At 46.2% G+C, this 20,363-nt stretch overlaps 1 protein-coding gene across 1 annotated transcript in view; it reads left to right on the top strand.

The window, feature by feature from the left end:
- Positions 1-20,363, top strand: part of EHD4 (EH domain containing 4) — an 80,347-nt gene that overhangs the window by 26,599 nt on the left and 33,385 nt on the right. Inside the window, exon 3 of the mRNA XM_003791748.3 lies at positions 7,951-8,048. Within this exon, the coding sequence (XP_003791796.1) occupies positions 7,951-8,048 (98 nt within the window). The remainder of the gene's footprint in view (positions 1-7,950; positions 8,049-20,363) is intronic.

Genomic DNA, 20,363 nt, shown 5'->3' with positions numbered 1-20,363 from the left:
TCTAATGTGTGTGATGATTATGGTGCCTCCCCAGGAACACCAGCAGGGTAGCTGTAGAGATGAACCTCTTTTTACGTAGTATGCTTTTTTGGGGAACTAGGTCAAAATACAGCACTTAATAGGAAAGAAATTGACTATTGCTGTGGAGAACCTTCCCTAGGCAGCCACACCTGCATCTCCCCTATGACAAGTCATCATTACCTGTCCTTCTCCTTACTAAGTGTTGGTTTGGGCATCTGCCCCCAGGGGCTTCTTTAAAATAGTTAATTAAGTACTTCCCAAGGTGGTACCAGGTGATACTTGGAAAGTGACACCATCCTCCAGCTTTAAGCAAACCAGTAGAGCCTGAGTCTCAGTCTCCAATGCTGGTTTCTAAGCCAGTGACAAGAGTCTACAGTGTATTTCTGAGAAATGAAGATAAATTCCAAAAAAGGCAAGTTACAATTAGAGAAATTCCACAATTGAATAGTAAAAGAAGAAATTTAGTCTAAGATCAGGCAAGGTGGCTCACATTTGTAATCCTAGTGCTCTGGAAAGCTGAGGTGGGCAGATTGTCTGAACTCACAGGTTTGAGACCAGCTTGAGCCAGAGCGAGACCCCTTCTCTAAAACTAGCTGGGCATTGTGGTGGGCACCTGTTGTCCCAGCTATTCAGGAGGCTAAGGCAAGAGGATCGCGTTAGCCCAGAAGTTTGAGGTTGCTGTGAGCTATCATGCCACAGCACCCTACCAAGGACGACAAAGTGAGATTCTGTCTCAAAAAAATAAAAAATAAAAGAAGGAATTTAGTCTAGAACAAAGACAGTTCTATGGAAATGGCTTTAATGGGACATTCTGAAGCTTTGGCACACAGCTTCACTTCAGGAGGCATTCATCAGGTGGCCAGTTTAATTGCTGCTCCATGGGACTGTGGTCATTGACACCCCAGAGTTTATGCTCAGGAGGCAATAGCACCTCACTGAGGAAATGGGCACAACCAGCAGCACCCAGAGCACTTGTGTCCTTAGTGGCACTAGGGTATTTGGGTCAGCTTGAAAAGTTCCATAAATTAGAAGTTGACATCCTCCATGCAGTCTGCTTTTGAGTGGATGTTATATTTTCACCCAATCTGCTTTTCTAAAAAATAGTTTTATTTTCTAAAAAGTCATATAGCTATGACTATATGGGTGGGTCTGTGGCTCAGTGAGCAAGATGCTAGTCCCATATAGCAAGGGTGGCAGGTTCAAACCCCCAGCCAAACTGCAACAAAAAGATAGCCAGATGTTGTGGTGGGCCTGTAGTCCCAGCTCCTCGGGAAGCTAAGGCAAGAGAATTGCCTAAGCCCAAGAGCTGGAGATTGCTGTGAGCTGCAACATCACAGCATTCTACCAAAGGCAATAAAGTGAGACTCCGTCTCTAAAAAAAAAAGAAAGTCATATAGCTAGAGTCATTGTTTTTAGTTTAGGGTCTAGTATAATTTTAAATTCCTGTCTTCTATGGAAGAAATTCTTAATCTGATTTATTTGCTTCTTCATTGCCTCTGTTTTCTTTTCTCTATAACTTTAATCACTGGCCATAATTGAAATTTTGAAACTTCCTTATGGCCTTCTAGGGCTCTGTCATTTAGCCAGGCCTGATGGAGGAGAAGGTAATGATAAAACAACCACTATCTTATGTACCAATGACAATTTAGCCATCATAAAATACATAGGTACATTTGGGGGCTTACACTCTATTTGTTACCTCTATATTTGTAATTAAATGAGGCTTCATTCCATATAACTTTGTGTCATTTTCTTTTTCTTTGTTTTTTTTTTTGAGACAGAGCCTCAAGCTGTCCCCCTGGGTAGAGTGCTATGGCGTCACAGCTTACAGCAACCTCCAACTCCTGGGCTCAAGCAAGTCTCCTGCCTCCGCCTCCCAAGTAGCTGGGACTACAGGTGCCTGCCACAACGCCTAGCTATTTTTTGTTTGCAGCCGTCATTGTTGTTTGGCAGGCCCAGGCTGGATTCAAACCCACCAGCTCAGGTATATGTGTCTGGTGCCTTAGCCGCTTAAGCCACAGGCGCTGAGCCAAGTGTTGTTTTGTTTTGTTTTTCTTGAGACAAAGTCTTACTCTGTCGCCTTGGGTCGAGTGCTATGGTAGTGGTATCATAACTCATAGCAACCTCAAACTCTTGAGTTTGAGCAACGCTCTTGCCTCAGCCTCCCAAGTAGCTGGGACTACAGGCTCCCACTACAATGTCTGGCTAGTTTCTTCTATTTTCAGTGGAGACTGAGTCTCACTTTTGCTCAGGCTGGTCTCAAACTCCTGAGCTCAAACAATCCACCTATCTCAGGCTCCCAAAGTGTTAGGATTACAGGTGTGAGCTGCTGTGTCTGGCCCAGTGTAACTTTTGTGTTGAGACAGAGTGTCCCCCTATTGCCCTGGCTATAGGGCAAGACGTCATCATAACTCAGTGCAACCCCTGACTCCTGGACTCAAGTGATCCTCTTGCCTCAGCCTCCATAGCAGAGGGACTACAGGTGTACACCACCACACCTAGCTAATTCTGGTTTTTTGTAGAGATGAAGTCTAGCTTGTGCTCAGGCTGGTCTCAAACTCCTGACCTCAAGTGATGCTCCTGCTTTGGCCTCCCAAATGCTAGGATTACAGGCAAGAGCCTTTTTGAGTTTTGAATGTTACATAGTAATTATGTACTATTAGGAATTTTTGAAAACTGACCTACAAATACACAGCATCAGTCCAGATATGTGCTGGCTCACCAGTTAATTTACCTGCAGAAACTGAGGAAAATAGGCTCTTGCTAAGAATCACTGTTGATTCATCAATAATTTTTTTTTTATTACTCCAAGGAAATGACTGGGTAAGTTGTGTGTGTATGGTCATTGACACCCCAGAGCTCAGGACTTTGAGACCAGCCTGAGCAAAACGAGACCCTGAACTTGCTGAAGCTTTTCCTATTAATCTTTAACCTCAGGGTTTATGGTGGCTCCCTGGTCAATGTTCTTGAATGGCATTCGCCAGTATGCTGCTTTTTTTTGAGACTGAGTCTCACTGTGTTGCCCAGGCTAGAGTGCCATGACATCAGCCTAGCTCAAACAACCTCCAACTCCTGGGTTCAAGTGATCCTTCTTCTTTAGCCTTCTCAGTAGCTGGGACCTACAGACACCAGCCATAACACCTGGCTAGTTTTTCTACCTTTAGTAGAGATGGGGTATCATTCTTGCTCAGGCTGGTCTCAAACTCTTGAGCTCAAGCAATCCTCCCACCTCAATCTCCATAATGCTAGAATTGTAGGCATGAGCCAGCCTGACTGTATCTCTCTGATCCTAATATTCCAGAAAGCCAGCTCTGTCCCCTACACTCAGGCAGACCTTCCCAGCTGCTTCATCTCACCTGACTTTCCCCTGTGGCAGTCAGGAGAGGTTTGTAAAAGTATTTACTTACATATTTATTTTTTGAGACAGAATCTCAATCAGTTGTCCTGAGTTAGAGAGCAGTGGCGTCGTGCTAACAGCAACCTCAAACTCTTGGGCTCAAGAGATCCTCTTGTCCTCTCAAGTAACTGGGACTACAGGTGCCCACCACAATGCCTTGCTAGGTTTTCTATTTTTAGTAGAGACAGAGTCTCACTTTGCTCAGGCTGGTCTTTAACTCCTGAGCTCAATCAGTCTGCCTGCTTCGGCCTCCCAGAGTATATAAAAGTACATGTTTAGGTTGAACCATATGAAATTGTCAGTCTTCAACTTTTCACAAGGAAAAGTTGAAGACTGGCAATTCATAAGGTAATTTCATAAGATTCAATCTAAGGGGTAACCAGGGTCCTTTCTATAATCTGGTTGTGAAATTCAATTTCTCCTGGGCACTGGAAGGTTAGATCAGCCATTTGTGGTAGGACCCTGTAGTAATGAGTATTGCAGTTTAGTTGTCAAAGGCTTTTTGTAGATTGTGTCCTATTTACTATGCAAATTTAGGAATTTGTATAATCTCTCTGGTTTTTCTGTCATCTCTGGTTTTTCTGTCATCACTAAAGTAGCCTAGAGTCAAAGGAGGTACTTTGAGACTGCTCTATACCATCTCCATTATAAGCTTATGTTTATTTGAGCTGAGTCACAAACCTGGGAGTCCTCACAGATGGTAGACTTGTGCAGAGAGACATAAGCAAGGTCAAGGTTGCAGAGTAAGTGAGCAAGGGGAGCCCAGATCCCCTGCTACCTGCTCCCTGCCCTGGCCCTCGTGCCACTAGATAGAGAGCCAGCCACACAAGGAAGGCCCTTGGGGGAAGAGTTCAGGGCTCAGCACCTCACTCCTTATTTTACGATGTTGCCCTGTGTGTTACAAAGGTACAACGGTGGTTCCAATGCGTGCAATGGTAGTAGTAGCCTAGCAGTTGAGAACCAGGGCTCTATAATCAACTCTACCACTTGTCAGCCAAGGGACTTGGCCAGTGATGGCATATGACCCCTCTGTGGCCCATCTCCTCCCTTGTAAGATGAAAGCTCACAGCCCTACCTGTAAGGCTGTTATAAGGATGGAGTTAATGTACACGGAAAGTCCTTAGGACAGTGCCTGCCACAGTATGAGGTCAGGAAATATTTGTGCTATTTTATTATTACTGGAACTTACACATATCACTGTTCCATTGAGAAATCAAAATCAATATTAAGGTACTCCTGACATTTTAAAAAGTCTAGGTTTTAAAGTGTTGATCTCTGAGTTGGACTTTTAGTGTTCAGGGGGACTTTAATAACCTAACCCTGCCACTCCTTGTTGACTGTGTGGCAGGGCTCCCAGCCACGTGCCTGAGACTCTTCAGCCTGTGCTGTTTCTTTACCCCTTCTCTGTGCCCTGACCCTTCCTTGCATGTAGAGAGGATGCTCTTCAGGGACCAGCGCAGGATCTTAGTCGCTCCCTCTCCTTTTACTTCACAAAACACTGTTGATCAGGTCAGCCCCAGGTGGGGAGACCCTTGTAAATGCCATGTGAGGCTCCTGGTTCTAGCCAGCACACACCTGTGTATTCAATGTGAAGCGTAGGCAGCAAGATGTGGATACATCTTATAGCAGTCCCTCCCGGAAGAGGTGGGTGGCAAATCTATGCTTGGAAACGTTTCTGCAGAAACACCAGCCGGGCTGGCCTGACCCAAGGCCACCTGTGATAGGCACAGTGGATAACCTTGCTGTGCGCCTTCCCTCTCCAGGCAGGTCAGAGCAGGATTAGGGTGTTCTTCTGATTCCAGGAAAACTTTTAAGAACACATTTGTGTGGCCAGGTGCAGGGGCTCACACCTATAATCCTAACACTCTGGAGGCCAAAGCAGGTAGATTGCCTGAGCTCAGAAGTTTAAGACCAGCCTGAGCAAGAGCAAGACCCCTGTCTCTAAAACTAGCTGGATGTTGTGACAGGCGCCTGTAGTCTCAGCTACTCAGGAGGTTGAGGCAAGAGGATCGCTTGAGCCCAAGTTTGAGGTTGCTGTGAGCTATGATGCCATGGCACTCCCAGAGTAACAAAGTGAGACTCTCTCTCAAAAAAAGAAAGAGCACATTTGTGTGAAATTCTTAGTAGGAGCCCAGGCACCATGAGGGCCTGGAGTGCTTGCCATGCTCTGAGCTCTCTGGGTCACCTCCACCCTAGGCCGCTATCTTCAATGGAGTGGAGTCCAGCTCTGCACACACAACCCCTTTTTGGGCCACCCCCTGGGGAATGCTATCTCTTCCAAAACTCCCCTCCCCTTCTTTCTCCCCACCCCTTACAGTTCTTGGCCCCCTGCTTTGCCCTTGCATGTCATGTGGTGATGTCAGCCCACGTCACTGCATAATATTCTGTGGCTAACACATTTGGCCTCTGCTCTTGTGTCAGGTGCAGGGAGGGAACAGTGTGTCAGTTTTGAAGCCCTCTGTCAGCCTCACCTGAGAGGGTTTTTATGTTTTGGAAAAATGGATACTGAGTGTGAGCTTGTGGTTTTAGAAAAGGTCGGCCTCTTCATAGAACAATTTGGGTGAAGTAGTTTCACATAAGTGCAACTCAGCTAGCACTGCCAAATGCTTTAAGCCATCTGATAGAAAGAATGGGACTAGGCTGAGACTGAATCATCACTGACAAGACCGTGGTCCGGCACAGATGTGCTTAGAGCGCTATTCCTACCCTGAGGATTGAGTAATGGCATTTTTCCTCTGTGAGGTCACAGAGAATGCCTGGGGATCCCTGTGAGCTTTATTCTCACAAAACCGCTCTCCCAGTGTTGGGTGGTGAGTTTATTTAAAGGTCGGGGTACAGGAGTGGTAGGAGACATACAGAAATAGGGGGCGCCTCTTCAATTACCTTGGCTATTTTTACCACTGACCTTAGGGGTTGGGTTCTACCCACTGACTTCAGAAATACCAGAGTGCAGCCTCCAGCCAGCCATGCATTAGCAGTGGGACCTCAAGATGTCATAACCCTTTTGCATTTCAACTTTCCTATCTGCAAAGGGATCACAGTATCTTTTCTCATATCTTCTAGGACTAATTTGAAAATATAGGAAAGAATGTGTGAAAAACTTGTCCTGAGCCTCTCCAAGGAAAGTTATGTTGAACTGTTAATAATCTCACCTCCTGCTCAGGCCTGCCATCCCCTTTGTGGGGCTGTGTTGGCCACATGTGTGCAGTGGAGGCTGGGCAGGCCTCCCTGCCCCGCATTCCCAGCATATTTACTTTCTGAGTCATGCCCACCACTTCCACGGAGTGGAAGAATTGAGCTTTTAGCTTTCTGCCCACACAGATACAGAAGTCAGCTATTTATGATGCAGAGAAAGGAGAGATTCGTCAGAATCTGCTCTAAAACATATATAGTGCCTAACAAAGGTGCACCCTGGCTCTGTTGCCTGGGTGGAAGTAACAGAGCACTTCCTGCTGACACTTGTAGAGTTCTTCAGATTGAAAGCTAATAAGGACATGGCCACACTCCGATCCAAACATCCTCCATCTTCACATGAGAAAACTGAGGCTAGCAGGTAGGGCAGAGCAACCCTTGTCCGGGGTCCCATAGCAAATCATTGGCAAAGCCTGGGCAGAACCTGAGCCCGGGTATGCTCACCCACAGGCTGGGATTTTCACTCTGCTTCTATAGGACAGATGCCAGGGCAGCTGAGTGGAACCATAGCAGGAAGGGATCAGAGCCAGAGGAGGAGATGGTATCGGGCAAGCAAGTGACAAGAAAGAAAGCTTAGAGATGCCAGGCCAAGGCTTTCCCAGCATGCCCCTTCATCCTCCCTCCCAGCCCTACCCCCACACTGTACCTCCAGGACTCCTAAGCACCCGGAAGATTTAGGGTGCTCTCTGCAGGTGCCTGCCCCTCCCTCAGCCTAAGACCATGGGGGACACCAGGCTGGATGCTGGATCCCCAGTGCCTCCAACTTTTGTGCTAGGGAGTGGCAGGGCCTATATAGAGAGCCTGGGGTCCTCCAACCCAGGGGGGCAGTGCACCCTGAAGAAGAAATGGAGTTCCCAGGAGAGAAGACCAGGATGTTTGGGCAAGGACCAGTATAAAGGAAAGAGAGACTCATGGGCTTTGGCATCAGGTTGACCTAGGCTTAAGGCCCAGCTCTGAGTGAGCCTAGCCTCACCAAGGGTAACAGTAATTTCCTCCACATGATGAGGATCACATGAGACGATTTTGGTAAAATACCTCAGTGCTCAATAAATGTCAGCTATGATCAGAACTAATAGGAAGAAATTGGGTGGCAGGTAGCAGGTGCCAGTCCAGCCTCCCACACTTGTCCTGGGGACCAGTGTCCACTCTCTGGAGCACTGTCAGTCTCTTTCAAGCCCCTGCTTTATGGAGAGCTTCATTCAGCATCTTTAATCTCTGTCACTCTCCTTCAAGCCCCCACTCTATATCAGTAAGCCCAGAGAGGCCAGGGAACCCCACAATGAGAGCACTCTGTGATGCCCTGGCTCTGACCCGCCTCTGATGCATCTAATCTGTTCCAGGTTCATGTGCTCCCAGCTGCCCAACCAGGTTCTGAAGAGCATCAGCATCATCGACAGCCCCGGCATCCTCTCTGGGGAGAAGCAGCGCATCAGCCGAGGTCAGTCAGTGTGCGTCCCCGTCCCTCACCAAGTGCTGTCCCAGGCCTTCAGTGTTAATTTCCTTAAACCCTATCATCTTCTGCTTGTATGTGCCTCAGATAAATCTTAGAGTATAAGAGTGATAATACGGGCGGCGCCTATAGCTCAGGGGGTAGGGTGCCAGTCCCATATACCGAGGGTGACAGGTTTAAACCAGGCCCCAGCCAGCTAAAATAGCAATGGCAACTGCAACAAAAATAGCCGGGTGTTGTGGCAGGTGCCTATAGTCCCAGCTACTCAGGAGACTGAGGCAAGAGAATCACCTTAGCCCAAGAGCTGGAGGTTGCTGTGAGCTGTGACGCCACGGCATTCTACTGAGGGTGACAAAGTGAGATTCTGTCTCAAAAAAAAAGTGATAATACTTCTTGCTGGCTATTCACTTGGAAACATATGACAGAAAGTAAGGGGGGTGGGTAGGGCAAGGAAGGCAGAAAGCCCTCCACTGCCCCCTCCCAGCACCTGCACATATCCCACCCAGTTGCCTCACAGTGTCCTTCCACCAGCATGTCTTTGTTGGGGTCTCCTTGGTAGCAGACTCTGTGCCTGCAGCAGAAGGCAGGGCAGAAGGAAGGGCGCAGCTTCTGCTGTCTAGGGTCTGGTGTTCTACGAGGAACACAGACATGAATCATATTATCATAGGAATAAATGGAAGAGAACTGGGATAAGTGCTAGGCGCCATCAGCGTGAGAGGGGTCCTGGCCTGGCCCTGAGGTGTTGAGAGAGGCTCCTGAGGACGTGACACTGGGAGTAGGATCTGAAGGAGGAGTAGGAATTATCTAAGGAAACTCTCGGGCAGGGACCGACTAAGCCATCCAGAGGAGATCTGTGAAGAATAGAAAATGCATCTAACAATGACATCTGGATCTGGGCTTCTCCAGCCTTCAGAAAACAAGGCTGAGGCAACATCTGGTTGTAGGCCGTGCACTGTGGTTTAAACAGAAGGGGCTGCTGCGTGTCCTCCGGCCTGGAGGTCGTCAGGGCAGACCAGAGAGAGGAAATGCCTGACTAGGAGGGCGTGAGGGTGGGACCTGCAGTCCTAAGGCAGGTCGGTAATTCCCCTGCCCTGGAAACAGGATGGTTCCTCTAGGCTCTGCTTCTGTCGCTTTTCCCTAATAACTCTTCCTCGCCCCTCCAACAGCAGGTCAGTAAAACAGTGTTGTGAAGTGCAGGCATGGTAGGGTCAAGTGGTGGCCTGTCTAGAATCACAGCCATGTGTCAGAGCCAGGCAGTGAGCTCCCCAGAGCTCATGAAGCAGAAGTGCAGTTATACAGGTTACACAGGCCACACAAAAGGACTGTGACGAGGGTGAAAAAAGGCTTCCCAGGCTAATCAGCCCTCCTTTCTCATGGCATTTCAGAAATGCTGACTCTGCTCAGCCCCAAGCACCAGCACGCAGAGAGCCCAGGGCTTGCCCAGCTGTGCCTCTGCTGTCTTATCAGGGGCTCAGCAGCTGTGGAGGGCTCATGACACCATCAGGCCCCTGGAGGCTTCTAAGAACCTTGTAACTATAGGAAAAAAACAGGTTGATACTAGTCATCTCTCATAAGTATCTTTGTTCATCTTATTTTCTATAATAAAAGTCATAGATGTTTGTTGTAAAGGATTCACATGATGAATAAGGGTGTAAAAAAACACTGTCATTGTCACAGATAACAATTATTAATGGTTTTCTCTGGCTCCTTAAAGATTTTCCTATGTACATACAAACACACTTTTATTTTTATTTTTATTTTATTTCAGATTAACGTGAGGGTACAAACAACTAGGTTACAATATTTGCATTAGTTAGGTAAAGTCCCTGTTATAGTCGTGTCCCACACCCAGGAGGTGTGCCATATACCCTTACATTGTGCCCATAAGGTGGGACTCTACCAACCCCCCCACCTCCTCCCCTGTTCTCTTCCTCCTGCCCCTTCTCCCCAGCTTGAATTGAATTCAGTTTTTCTCTTGTGTGGGCATGTATTAGTTCATCTACTGGCTTCGTATTAGTATTGAGTGCATTGGATACGTGCTTTCCATTATTGTAAAAACACACTTTTAACAGAAATGTAATTACCATGCACATTTTCTACAACTTGATTTTTCGCTGTAACAGTCTGGCTGGATGTCATGCCATACCAGTATGTCCAGTTATTTTCATTCCTTCTTTTCCTTCTAATAGCTGCTTGACTTCCACTAAGGGATCTAATATAGTTCATGTCTAATTTGTGGGTATCGAGCTATTTCCACATATATGACCAAAGTATGCTGGAGAAATATGTGGTTCTGGTAAATATTTTATTTTACCTCTTAAATTTGAAAAACTCTAGATTTTGGCTTCTGCCATATCCATGTCCTTTCATTGGGAAGTCTCTAATCATCCACATTTTTTAGCATTTCTCCTTTGCTTGGTGATTAAAGCATCTTTCAGACCATAGCTCCTACATAATAGAGTCAAAGCTTGGCGTAGTGCTACCAGTATGCTTTGAAGACCTGTTCTCTTTACCACTTTATAACATAACCTGACTCATATCCTGGTCTGACTTACTGTGACATGTACTTACCCACATCCCTTGCACAGAAATAGCACATATGGCTTGAGCCCATCGGCTGGTCCCAGCCACTTGACAGACATAGCAACAGGTAGGGAAGGACCCAGAGGCACAGTGACAGCACCTTGGACGCAGGCAGGGTTCCCAGGCCTGGGTATGTCATAATGATAGGGGCACAGTTGGTAGTGGGAGTCACTCAGCTGACGTGTTCAACACATTAACCCCAAAGAGCATGTGGTGTTGTGGAGCAGTTTCAGCATACACTAATGTACATAGTGCTGCATACACGTAAGCCCATACTTCCAGCCCTCCAGCTTTGTAAGGTCACAGCCACACCTTTGCCACAATTCACATCAACACTGGATAATAGAGTGGGTAGAAACTGTGACCCAAGACATTTAAAATACCCCTCATTGACCTTATTGGTGGGTCATTACGTCCCTTACAGGTGGTGTGCCTAGGAAGGAGGGAAGGTGGGCGCCGATGGGCCCTGTCCCATTGCTTTTCCCTTTTCCTCATGTAGTTGGACTCACCTTCTTTAAGCTGAGTAATCCTCATCCAAGAGGTCCCTCTGACACATTTAAAGACTCTGCTTGAAGTGTGTATTGATACGTAGGTTACTATGAAAGTTTGAGACAGACCGTGTTATGGTCCATTATTTCACTTCTAAGAAACACAGTCAACAGCGTCCTCTCTGATTTCACCCATGCAAATTTCAGCATGCCCGGCTTATCACTGTTGCTGAGAGGGCTTCATGTGTTTCTGTCCACACAAATTTTATGTTTCTTGATTTTTGTGCAGCTCAAAACTTTTGTAATCAACCTCGTAATAATGTGATAACAGCTGCTGTGTATTGAGCCCTTGCTATGTGTCTACTCTGTGCTAATCATTTAGGATTTGTTAATATTATCTAATTTAAACTAAACACAGTCACGAGCAGGCGGAAGCCAAGGAGAGCCTCACTTATCATCACTCCTCAGGAAAGCTGCTAGGTAGATGGGAGACCAAACTCTACCCCTGGGGCATAGACAGAACCACACTTGTTAAAAGGTGCTGTAACATTTGCACAAGCCAGAGAAGTGCCTACTCCCAGTAATAGCTGAAGGCTGAAGATGTTTGGGACCCTGTCCCCCTCTAGCCTGCCGACTGTAAACCTAGGCTGAGAGTTTGCTGGGAGCGGGGCACAGCTGAGGAAGAAGTGCCCCAGGAAGACCCACTGCCTACACCAAGCCCAGTATTCTCCCCTTCAGTTTGGTGCAAGGCAGATGGAGGGGGGCATTCAGCCTCGCGCAGCTTGCTCCCCTAGCTTTGTCAAACAGGGAAAGGTGGGCCCTGAACTGGGGAGGGCCTCACATCATTGTAGGGAGCTTTCAAGTATATTGCTCAGGGGCCCAGAGCTATGGGGAATAGGTGGTCTGATCCCCAGTGGGAACCTGTCCCCAAGAAGGAGTCTAAATGCCATATTGATGAACACACTCAGAAATCTGGGGCTCGGTCACACAACTCCCCTTCCTGGTATCTCTACTCCTCCTTGTTAACTTCTCATTATATCACGAGCCTGGTTTCTTCTTACTCCCCTGCTGGGTAGAGGGCAAGTATGATCACAAAGAGGACATGGGAATTTCACAGCCGTTCCTCTTCTCTAGGCTGGTCACTAGGTGACAAGGAGAAACACTTAACATTTCTGCATGATACACTCGATAGTTCATATTGGGTGGTATTGGGTTTGAGGGAGAACTTAGCAGCCCATCCCCTTTTTGTTTTTTTGAGACATGGAATTGCTTTGTCACCCAGGCTAGAGTACAGTGGTATCGTCCTAGCTCACTGCAACCTCAGACTCCTGGGCTCAAGGGATCCTCCCACCCCAGCTTTCCAGAGTGTTTAGGATTACAGGTGTGAGCCACAAACCCACTCTTATGTTAGAAATGGTCTTTGTCAATTAGAATATGTTTTAGCACAACCTTCTCATCAGCAGGATCTTAACAGTGTCCCTAGAAGTAGGACTTGTGCCCCTTGCCTCTCTGCCTGGTGTTGGAGTGCTCTGAGCTTCTGCGTAAGGCAAGAGAACATCCTGGGTTATAAACATTATCGGATCTCCTATGTAGGATCTACAGAAATGAAATCCATAAGGGTAATTGATTTTGGAACAATTTTTAGTATATTACTCCATATGGAAACTTGCTACTCTTCAAATGTTCTTCAGTTTAATTATACTTAGCAGAAGATCCTTAGGAACAAAAGATGAAGTTTAGTTTCTAAACTGTACCATTCTTAGCTGGTATAAAGGATTGAATTCTCATTAAGCAGAGATAAAAATGTTCTGATGTATTTATAGTGATAACTTTATTCTGATCAAGCAATAGCTATCTAAGAGTCCTGCAGACTTTTTCTAGATATCTTTCTTGCATTTTACTGACCAATGAAAGAATGTTTAGATTCTTAAGATTTTCTAAATTATTTTCTGAAGTGGGTAGGTATAATCTGAGTTGGTTTAGTGGTCAGAGCATCCTTTGTCCCTGATGACAGCAGCCAGGTTTTTTACCCTATATAATGAAAACTAAGGTAACTTTATCCACATATGATATCCTTATTTTTTCTTTCTTTATTTCTTTATTTTTTTGAGACTGAGTCTCAAGCTGTCATCCCAGGTAGAGTGCCATGGCATCATCATAGTTCACGGCAACCTCCCACTCTTGGGCTCAAGCAATTCTCTTCCCTTAGTTTTACTATTTTTAGTAGAGACGAGATCTTGCACTTGCTCAGGCTGATCTCGAACTCATGAGCTCAAGCAATCCACCCACCTCAGCCTCCCAGAGTGCTAGGATGAGTGTGAGCCACTGTGCCCAGCTGGATGTCTTTATTTTCATTTGTAGTTAATTTCTTATTATTCTCGCTCCTGGAATATTATTTCCTAGAATACTCTTTATTCCATGTTGAACCTAAACATAATCTAGGATTTATTTCTGGATTTAGCATGAACACAAGTGTGTTCCCAGCTACTTAGTGCAGACCTCTGAGTTCTGGCTCCAATCATAACATCCCCATCTCTAAGAGGGTGAACACTTCAAAAAACTGGAATGTGGCAGCCAGTGTGCTTGTCCGTCTTTTTAGAACAATAGTGTTTTAAAAGTCCTATTTTGGCCATAGATTATTCCTGTAAATATGAGGTTTTGTGTAGCCCTCAATAGATTTGATTTTGGTAATAAGAATAGTGTAATAGTTCCCTTTAAAAAATTTAAATAACCCCAGAAGAAAAAAACACTTGATCTGAATTTTCCAATGCATCTACTTATTTCCCCAGGAAAAAAACAGCTTATCTGATGAAAATTTGAGAGCGTCTTTTCCTGATGTTCAAGCCCTTGTCTCAATCCCAGAGTATTATAAGCCAATGAAAAGAATTGAGAAGACGATAAAAAATAAAAGGGTAGAAAATGTCCTGCTAGTAAAAGCAGTAGACAATAACAGTGCCTGAAACAGAGAGGATCAAACTGCACTTGAAATAACATAGACAATAACAGAAGCTTCAGAATCACTGATTCTCATTTTAACATTTACATACCAATATTCCTAGTCCTCCTAGGTCCGGCAATGTCTAGGAAAGCCCTTAAGAATAAAAAAAGGCACCTGAGTACTGACAGGTGGGCGTGACAGGCTGTTTCCAGGGTCTGCTCACACAGCGAAGGTGCTGAAACAATACAGGTTAAGCCTTCCTAAGCTGAACATTCAAAATTGAAACCGCTCCAAAATCCCAAACTTTTTGAGGGCCAATGTGATTCTACAAGTGGAAAATTCCATATCTGACTTCATGTGATGGGTCATAGTCAAAACTTTGTTTTATGCATAAAATTATTTCAAATATTATATAAAATTACCTTCAGGCTGTGTGTATAAGAAGTCTATGAAACATAAATCAATTTTGTGTTGAGACTTATCCCATCCCCAAGACATCTCGTATTATATGTACAAAATCAGAAGAAACTTGAAATCTGAAATACTTCTGGTCCTGACCATTTCAGATAAGGGAGTCTCAATCTGTAGCACAAAACACTTGTCAGAGCTAGGAAACAGGACTTGGAAATCCAAGGTATGATTAATAAGAGTGCAAAAAAAAAAAAAAATAGGAAAGGCGCAAACAGACCACAATCAGGGAAGTACAAACGCATCTACTTGACAGGTTTTTTGAACTTTAAGGACAAAAGACCGGATCTTGAAGGCTGCCCAGGAAAGGAGAGAGAACATTTAGAGATGTCCAGATAAGAATGACTTCCCCGGGTGGTGCCTGTGGCTCAGTGGGTAGGGCACCAGCCCTATATACTGAGGGTGGTGGGTTCGTACCTGGCCCTGGCCAAACTGCCACAAAAAAAAAATAGCCGGGCATCGTGGCGGGCGCCTGTAGTACCAGCTACTTGGGAGGCTGAGGCAAGAGAATTGCCTAAGCCCAGGAGTTGGAGGTTGCTGTGAGCTGTGATGCCATAGCACTGTACTGAGGGTGATAAAGTGAGACTCTGTCTCTAAAAAAAAAAAAAAAAAAATGACTTCCCCTCTCAGACTTTGGTAACCAGAAGGCTTTGAGAGGAAAACACACACATAGGGAAAAATGAGTCTTTTTTCCTAAAAGACCGAGAACTCTCCATCCTATCCCACTGATCTATATGTCTGTCCTTACAAAGGGCTCTTTTTGATCAGAGCCTGACAGGATAGATGGGCGTTGGGAGCCAGGGTGAAGATGATGCTTGAAGTGAGACCATGATGTGCAGCTTGTACAGCAGCATCTGCCTGGCATGAGATCAAGGGGGAGGGAATAGTGGCTACCCTAACAATGATTAAAGAGTGTGTGCAAGAGCAAAGACAGACGTGAGCTTGGGGCCCTTTGGAGGAACAGGAGCTGTGCATGTGGCTGGAACATGGGTCCATGGCAGGGGCTGGTGTGGCAAGAGACTGGATTTCATTCTGAAGGCAGGGTGGAGGAATGGGAGTGCACAAAGCGTTCTGTAGACTAGAACGTGGCCCCACAGGTTAGGGCCATGAAGCCGTTTTCCATTGTAGAGTTTGTGTGCAATGACCTGACCGTGAGCTGTGTTTGGGTTTGGCATCAACAGCAATGTGTCTGTCCCCAGAGGCTTGGGCTGATCCCTCCCTGATGTGCTGGCAGATCCTGTTTTCTAGCCAGTGTGAAGGCCCGCAGAGGTTGGGTTGTAAGGCACTGGACATCACCCACTACTCAGGGCTCCAGCAGGAAATCCTGATTTCTTTTTTGTTTCGGGGAAGTTTGCTGACAAACACATTCATGGCAGCTTTTCCGCTGGTGCCACGGGAAATTCCACACCGCAAGTGCTGCTGCTTCTGGCCCTGATGTGAGCACATCATCCCCGTGACTCAGAATGGCATTTGCCAGGCCTTGGCAGCTATTTTTAGTTTTATCAAAATTTTAAATGTACAATTGATCATCAAGAAGACTGCCCAAACTTAAAGCCTAGACTTTTTAATGAAAAACAAAAGTCTTTGTTTTTGTTTTTTTAAGGGGGAAAAGATACTTCGCTTACTTTATTTATATACGGAGCAGCTCATGGTATTTCACAGGATATTTCTTAGTCATTGGGATACAGAGATTAATCAGAGAAAAAAGTTTGCTGCTTACTCTTTTCAGTAACAACAACAGCTTACATAACACATTGTTAAGTGCATTCTGTGTGTTATTAATTCATTTGCTTCTCACAAAAGCTCTGTGAGGTAGAAACAGTTATCCCATTTTATACAATAGAAAATAGGCACAGAGAGAGGTTAAGTACTTCTCCCTCTGTCCTGTAGCAAGCGTGGGAGCTCGTGTTAAAAGGGGGCCCCTCGTCCCACCACACTTGTGCCTCCCAGTAGAGAGCATGCCTAAGCCAAGCATGCCCTTGTGCCGTTTGCACTCCTCGAATCTGGGCTGATCCTCTAACTCACTTTTCCGTGAGCAGAATTTACAAGCAATACTTCATGGCTTCCCAAATCTAGATCATAAGAAACTCTACAGGTTCCCCTGAATGTCTTTGAATGTTCATTCTGGGGCAAGCCAACCACCATCAAAAAAGTCCAACTAGGCAGGAATTGTGTCTATCTATCTTTTTTCTTGGCCAAGTATGGTGGCTCACATGTATAATCCTAGTACTCTGGGAGGCCAAGAGGAGAGGATCCCTTGAGCTCAGAAGTTTGAGACCAGCCTGAGCAAGAGTGAGACCCTATCACTATTAAAAAAAAAAAAAAAGAATTAACTGGGTGTTGTGATGGTCACCTATAGTCCTAGCTACTCTTGAACCCAGGAGTTTGAGGTTGCTGTGAGCTAGGCTGGTACCATGGCACTCCAGTCTGGGCAACAGAGCAATACTTTGTCTCAAAAAAAAAAAAATGCTAGAGGAAAAGAAAACTAGGGAGATTTGGTATTTGTAGGGAAAAAGCATCAGTTACATCGCCTCACACATGCCCTTGCCTGGTGCTGCCTGCTCTGTATGACTGGCAGGCATGTGTCACCCTGGTCTATGTCTGTGTCTCTTGTGGTTAACAGGATGTCCACCTGATTTTCCTAGTTTTTGTAGAGATGGAGCCTCACACTGTTACTCAGGCTATCCTGTGGCAATTTTTCATGGTAATCTTTGGAAAAGACAGTACACACTGCCCTGCATTCTCATTCCAAGGATAGAGGAAAGGGGAAGGCGGTTTTCTTTCTGAATGTCTGCTGCATACCACACTGCTAGGTGCCCCTTGGCCAATTTCTTTTCTTGTCGTCTTCTTTTTTTTTTTTTTTTTTTTTTTTTTTGATCAGAGCCTCCATCTGTTGCCCAGACTAGAGAGCTGTGGCATCATCATAGCTCACAGCAACCTCAAACTTCTTCAAGTGATCCTCCTGAATAGCTGGGACTGTAGGTGACCGTGATTGTAACCACTGATCACAATGCTCAATTAATTTTTCTGTTTTAAGGGGAGAGATGGGGTCTCACTCTTACTCAGGCTGATCTTGAATTCCTGAGCTCAAGGGATCCTACCACCTCAGCCTCCCAGAGTGCTAGAATTACAGGTGTGAGCTACTGTGCCTGGGCAGAACCTGGTCAATCTCTTAAGCACCTACTATGTATCAGGTACCAGACATCAACAGGTAGAGCCTGTGGCTGCCTTCATAGAGTGTGCGCTGGGGTAGGGAGGCAGATGAGCCAAAACTGCATCACACCACAGGGGACAGACTGCCAGGGAGGACTCTGAGAGGGTGACATCTAGGCTGGATGCAGAGCATGGAGAAGTGACCTGTCAGGGAGTTGGGAGAAGGGCTCTCCAGAAGAAGGAGTCGTAGTGGAAAAGGCAGAGGACAGGTTCAGGGAAGGCTGGAAGCTGGAAATAGCCGGGAAGTGAGTGCTGAGCCCGGGAGGCCCACTGGGTGAGCTGCAGGTTTCAAGGAAGCACCAAGCTTTTATTCTGAGACAGGAAGCTATTGAAGCATTATCCTTTATAACATTTTCTTGATTACCCAGAATTATCATTATGAATGTCTGGGGGTTCCTGTGCTGGGCAGGGACAGAACCAGCCCAGAATATTCCTCCTGTCCAACCTGAAATACCTTACCAATGGAGATAGGGCTGTATTTTTTCTGCCACTCAGTTTCTGTGGGTTCATTTAGTGGGTTGGTTTCTCTTCCCTCAGCCCAGGTTGTTGCTATCACCTGAGTCATACACATTCTCAGGTTAGACTTCCCCTTTCCACTCTCATGGTACTGTAGCCTCAGATAACACATGGAAAACTAGAGCAGGGGTGTTCCCAGGCTTCTGCATACAGGAGTTAATCACCTGGGGACCTTGTTGAGAGGCTGCTTCCCAGCACAGTCAGGGTGTCTGGGGCAGGGTGTAGGAGGCTGCCTATCTGGGGGCTCTGATGCAGGAAGGCCCCACTTTGAGGACTCTGGGTTAGCACTGAGCCACCACTCCTGAGCTGGCCTCTCATTCACACTCTGCCACTCCCACGCCAGGGTGCGCAGAAAAGATGATGGCAAACTTGGAAAACCTACCAGAACCAACTGGAGCTTCTTCGTCCTGCACTTCCATTTCCCCAGGGTGTTTGCTGGCCTCTCAGGACTGGGGTGGAGTTGGGGCAGCCCAGCACTGGGCCCAGTGCCATGACTAGCATAACCACATCCTCCCAGGGCAGGGCTTGGAAAGTAAGCAGAGGCAACTCTGCCCAAAGGGGCCCCAGCCGACCTGCTGTTGCACTAGTCAGCTGGGCATGGGATGGGAAGGGAGCCATGCCTGAGCTTTCACTCCAAGAGGAGCAGCCCCATCTAGACCTCTTTGGGAGATAAGATCTTAGAAATCTCTAAGAAGGAATTTTTTTTTAAGTTTCTCATTTATGTTTTTAAACATTTATTAACCTTTACTGGTATGATAGGGATAGTCTTGCTATATAACCTCAGCCCCTATTGTTAGTATGTGGCAAAACCCAGTTCCTGCACCAGTAGGGAAACCCAGACTACAAGGTGGGAGTGATGGGTTGTAAATGCAAGATTCCAGGTGGAAGAGAAGCAGTATATGCTGAGAAACACTGGCTGGAGACATTGTCCCATGACCCTGGCTCTTCCACATGCCAGCTGGGTGACCCAAGCAAGTTACTTTACCTCTCTAAGCCTCATTTGCCATGCTATGAAGTGACGGGGAAGGTACTTTATCTCAAAGGGTTGAATCTTTTTTTTCGTAGAGACAGAGTCTCACTTTGTCACCCTTGGTAGAGTGCCATTGTGTCACACAGCTCACAACAACCTCCAACTCCTGGGCTTAGGTGATTCTCTTGCCTCAGCCTCCCAAGTAGCTGGGACTATAGGTACCCACTACAACGCCCGGCTATTTTTTTATTGCAGTTCGGCCAGGAAGCAGACATGGGCTAGAGTTGGGGACCTGCTGCAGAGGATGGCTGCAGGGAGGCTGGCTTTTGGCACTTCTCCAATTCTTTTTGCCATAATCCTCTTGTTTGTGTCTTGGTCTGTTTTTCAACACATGCCATGATACAGTTTCCTTAAGAAACCTCTTCACCTGGGTTGTTTTGTTTTGTTTTTTGAGACAGAGTTTCACTTTGTCACCCTTGGTAGACAAAGGTGAGACAGAGTTTTACTTTGTCACCATGGTGTCACAGCTCACAGCAAACTCCTATTCTTGGGCTCAAGTGATCCTCTTGCCTCAGTTTTTCATTTTTAGTGGAAATGGGGTCTCACTCTTGCTCAAATTGGTCTCAAATTTGTGAGCTCAAGTGACCCACCTGCCTTGGCCTCCCAGGGTGCTGGGATTACATGCATGAGCCACCATGCCCAGCCAACCTGGATTGTTTTAGTCTATCTCAATAAACCACCTCCTTGGTCATGTGTGGTGGCTCACACCTGTAATCCTAGCACTCTGGGAGGCCGATCTGGGAAAATCACTTGAGCTCAGGAATTTAAGACCAGCTTGAGCAGGAGTAAGACCTCAACTCTACTAAAAATAGAAAAATCAGCTGGGCATTGTGGCAGGCACCTGTAGTCCAAGCTACTCAGGAAGTGAGGCAAGAGGATTGCTTGAGCCCAAGAGTTTGAGGTTGCTGTGAGCTATGATGATGCCATGGAACTCTAGCCTGGGTAACAGCAAAACACTGTCTCAAAAAAAAAAAAAACCCACCTGGGGGCAGCACCTATGGCTCAAGGAGTAGGGTGCTGGCCCCTATACCAGAGGCGGCGGGTTCAAACCTGGCCCTGGCCAAAAA

This window comes from Otolemur garnettii, unplaced genomic scaffold, assembly GCF_000181295.1.
Source record: "Otolemur garnettii isolate 467f Iridium unplaced genomic scaffold, OtoGar3 scaffold00050, whole genome shotgun sequence".
Lineage (NCBI taxonomy): Eukaryota > Metazoa > Chordata > Mammalia > Primates > Galagidae > Otolemur > Otolemur garnettii.
This window is presented reverse-complemented; position numbering and strand designations above follow the sequence as displayed.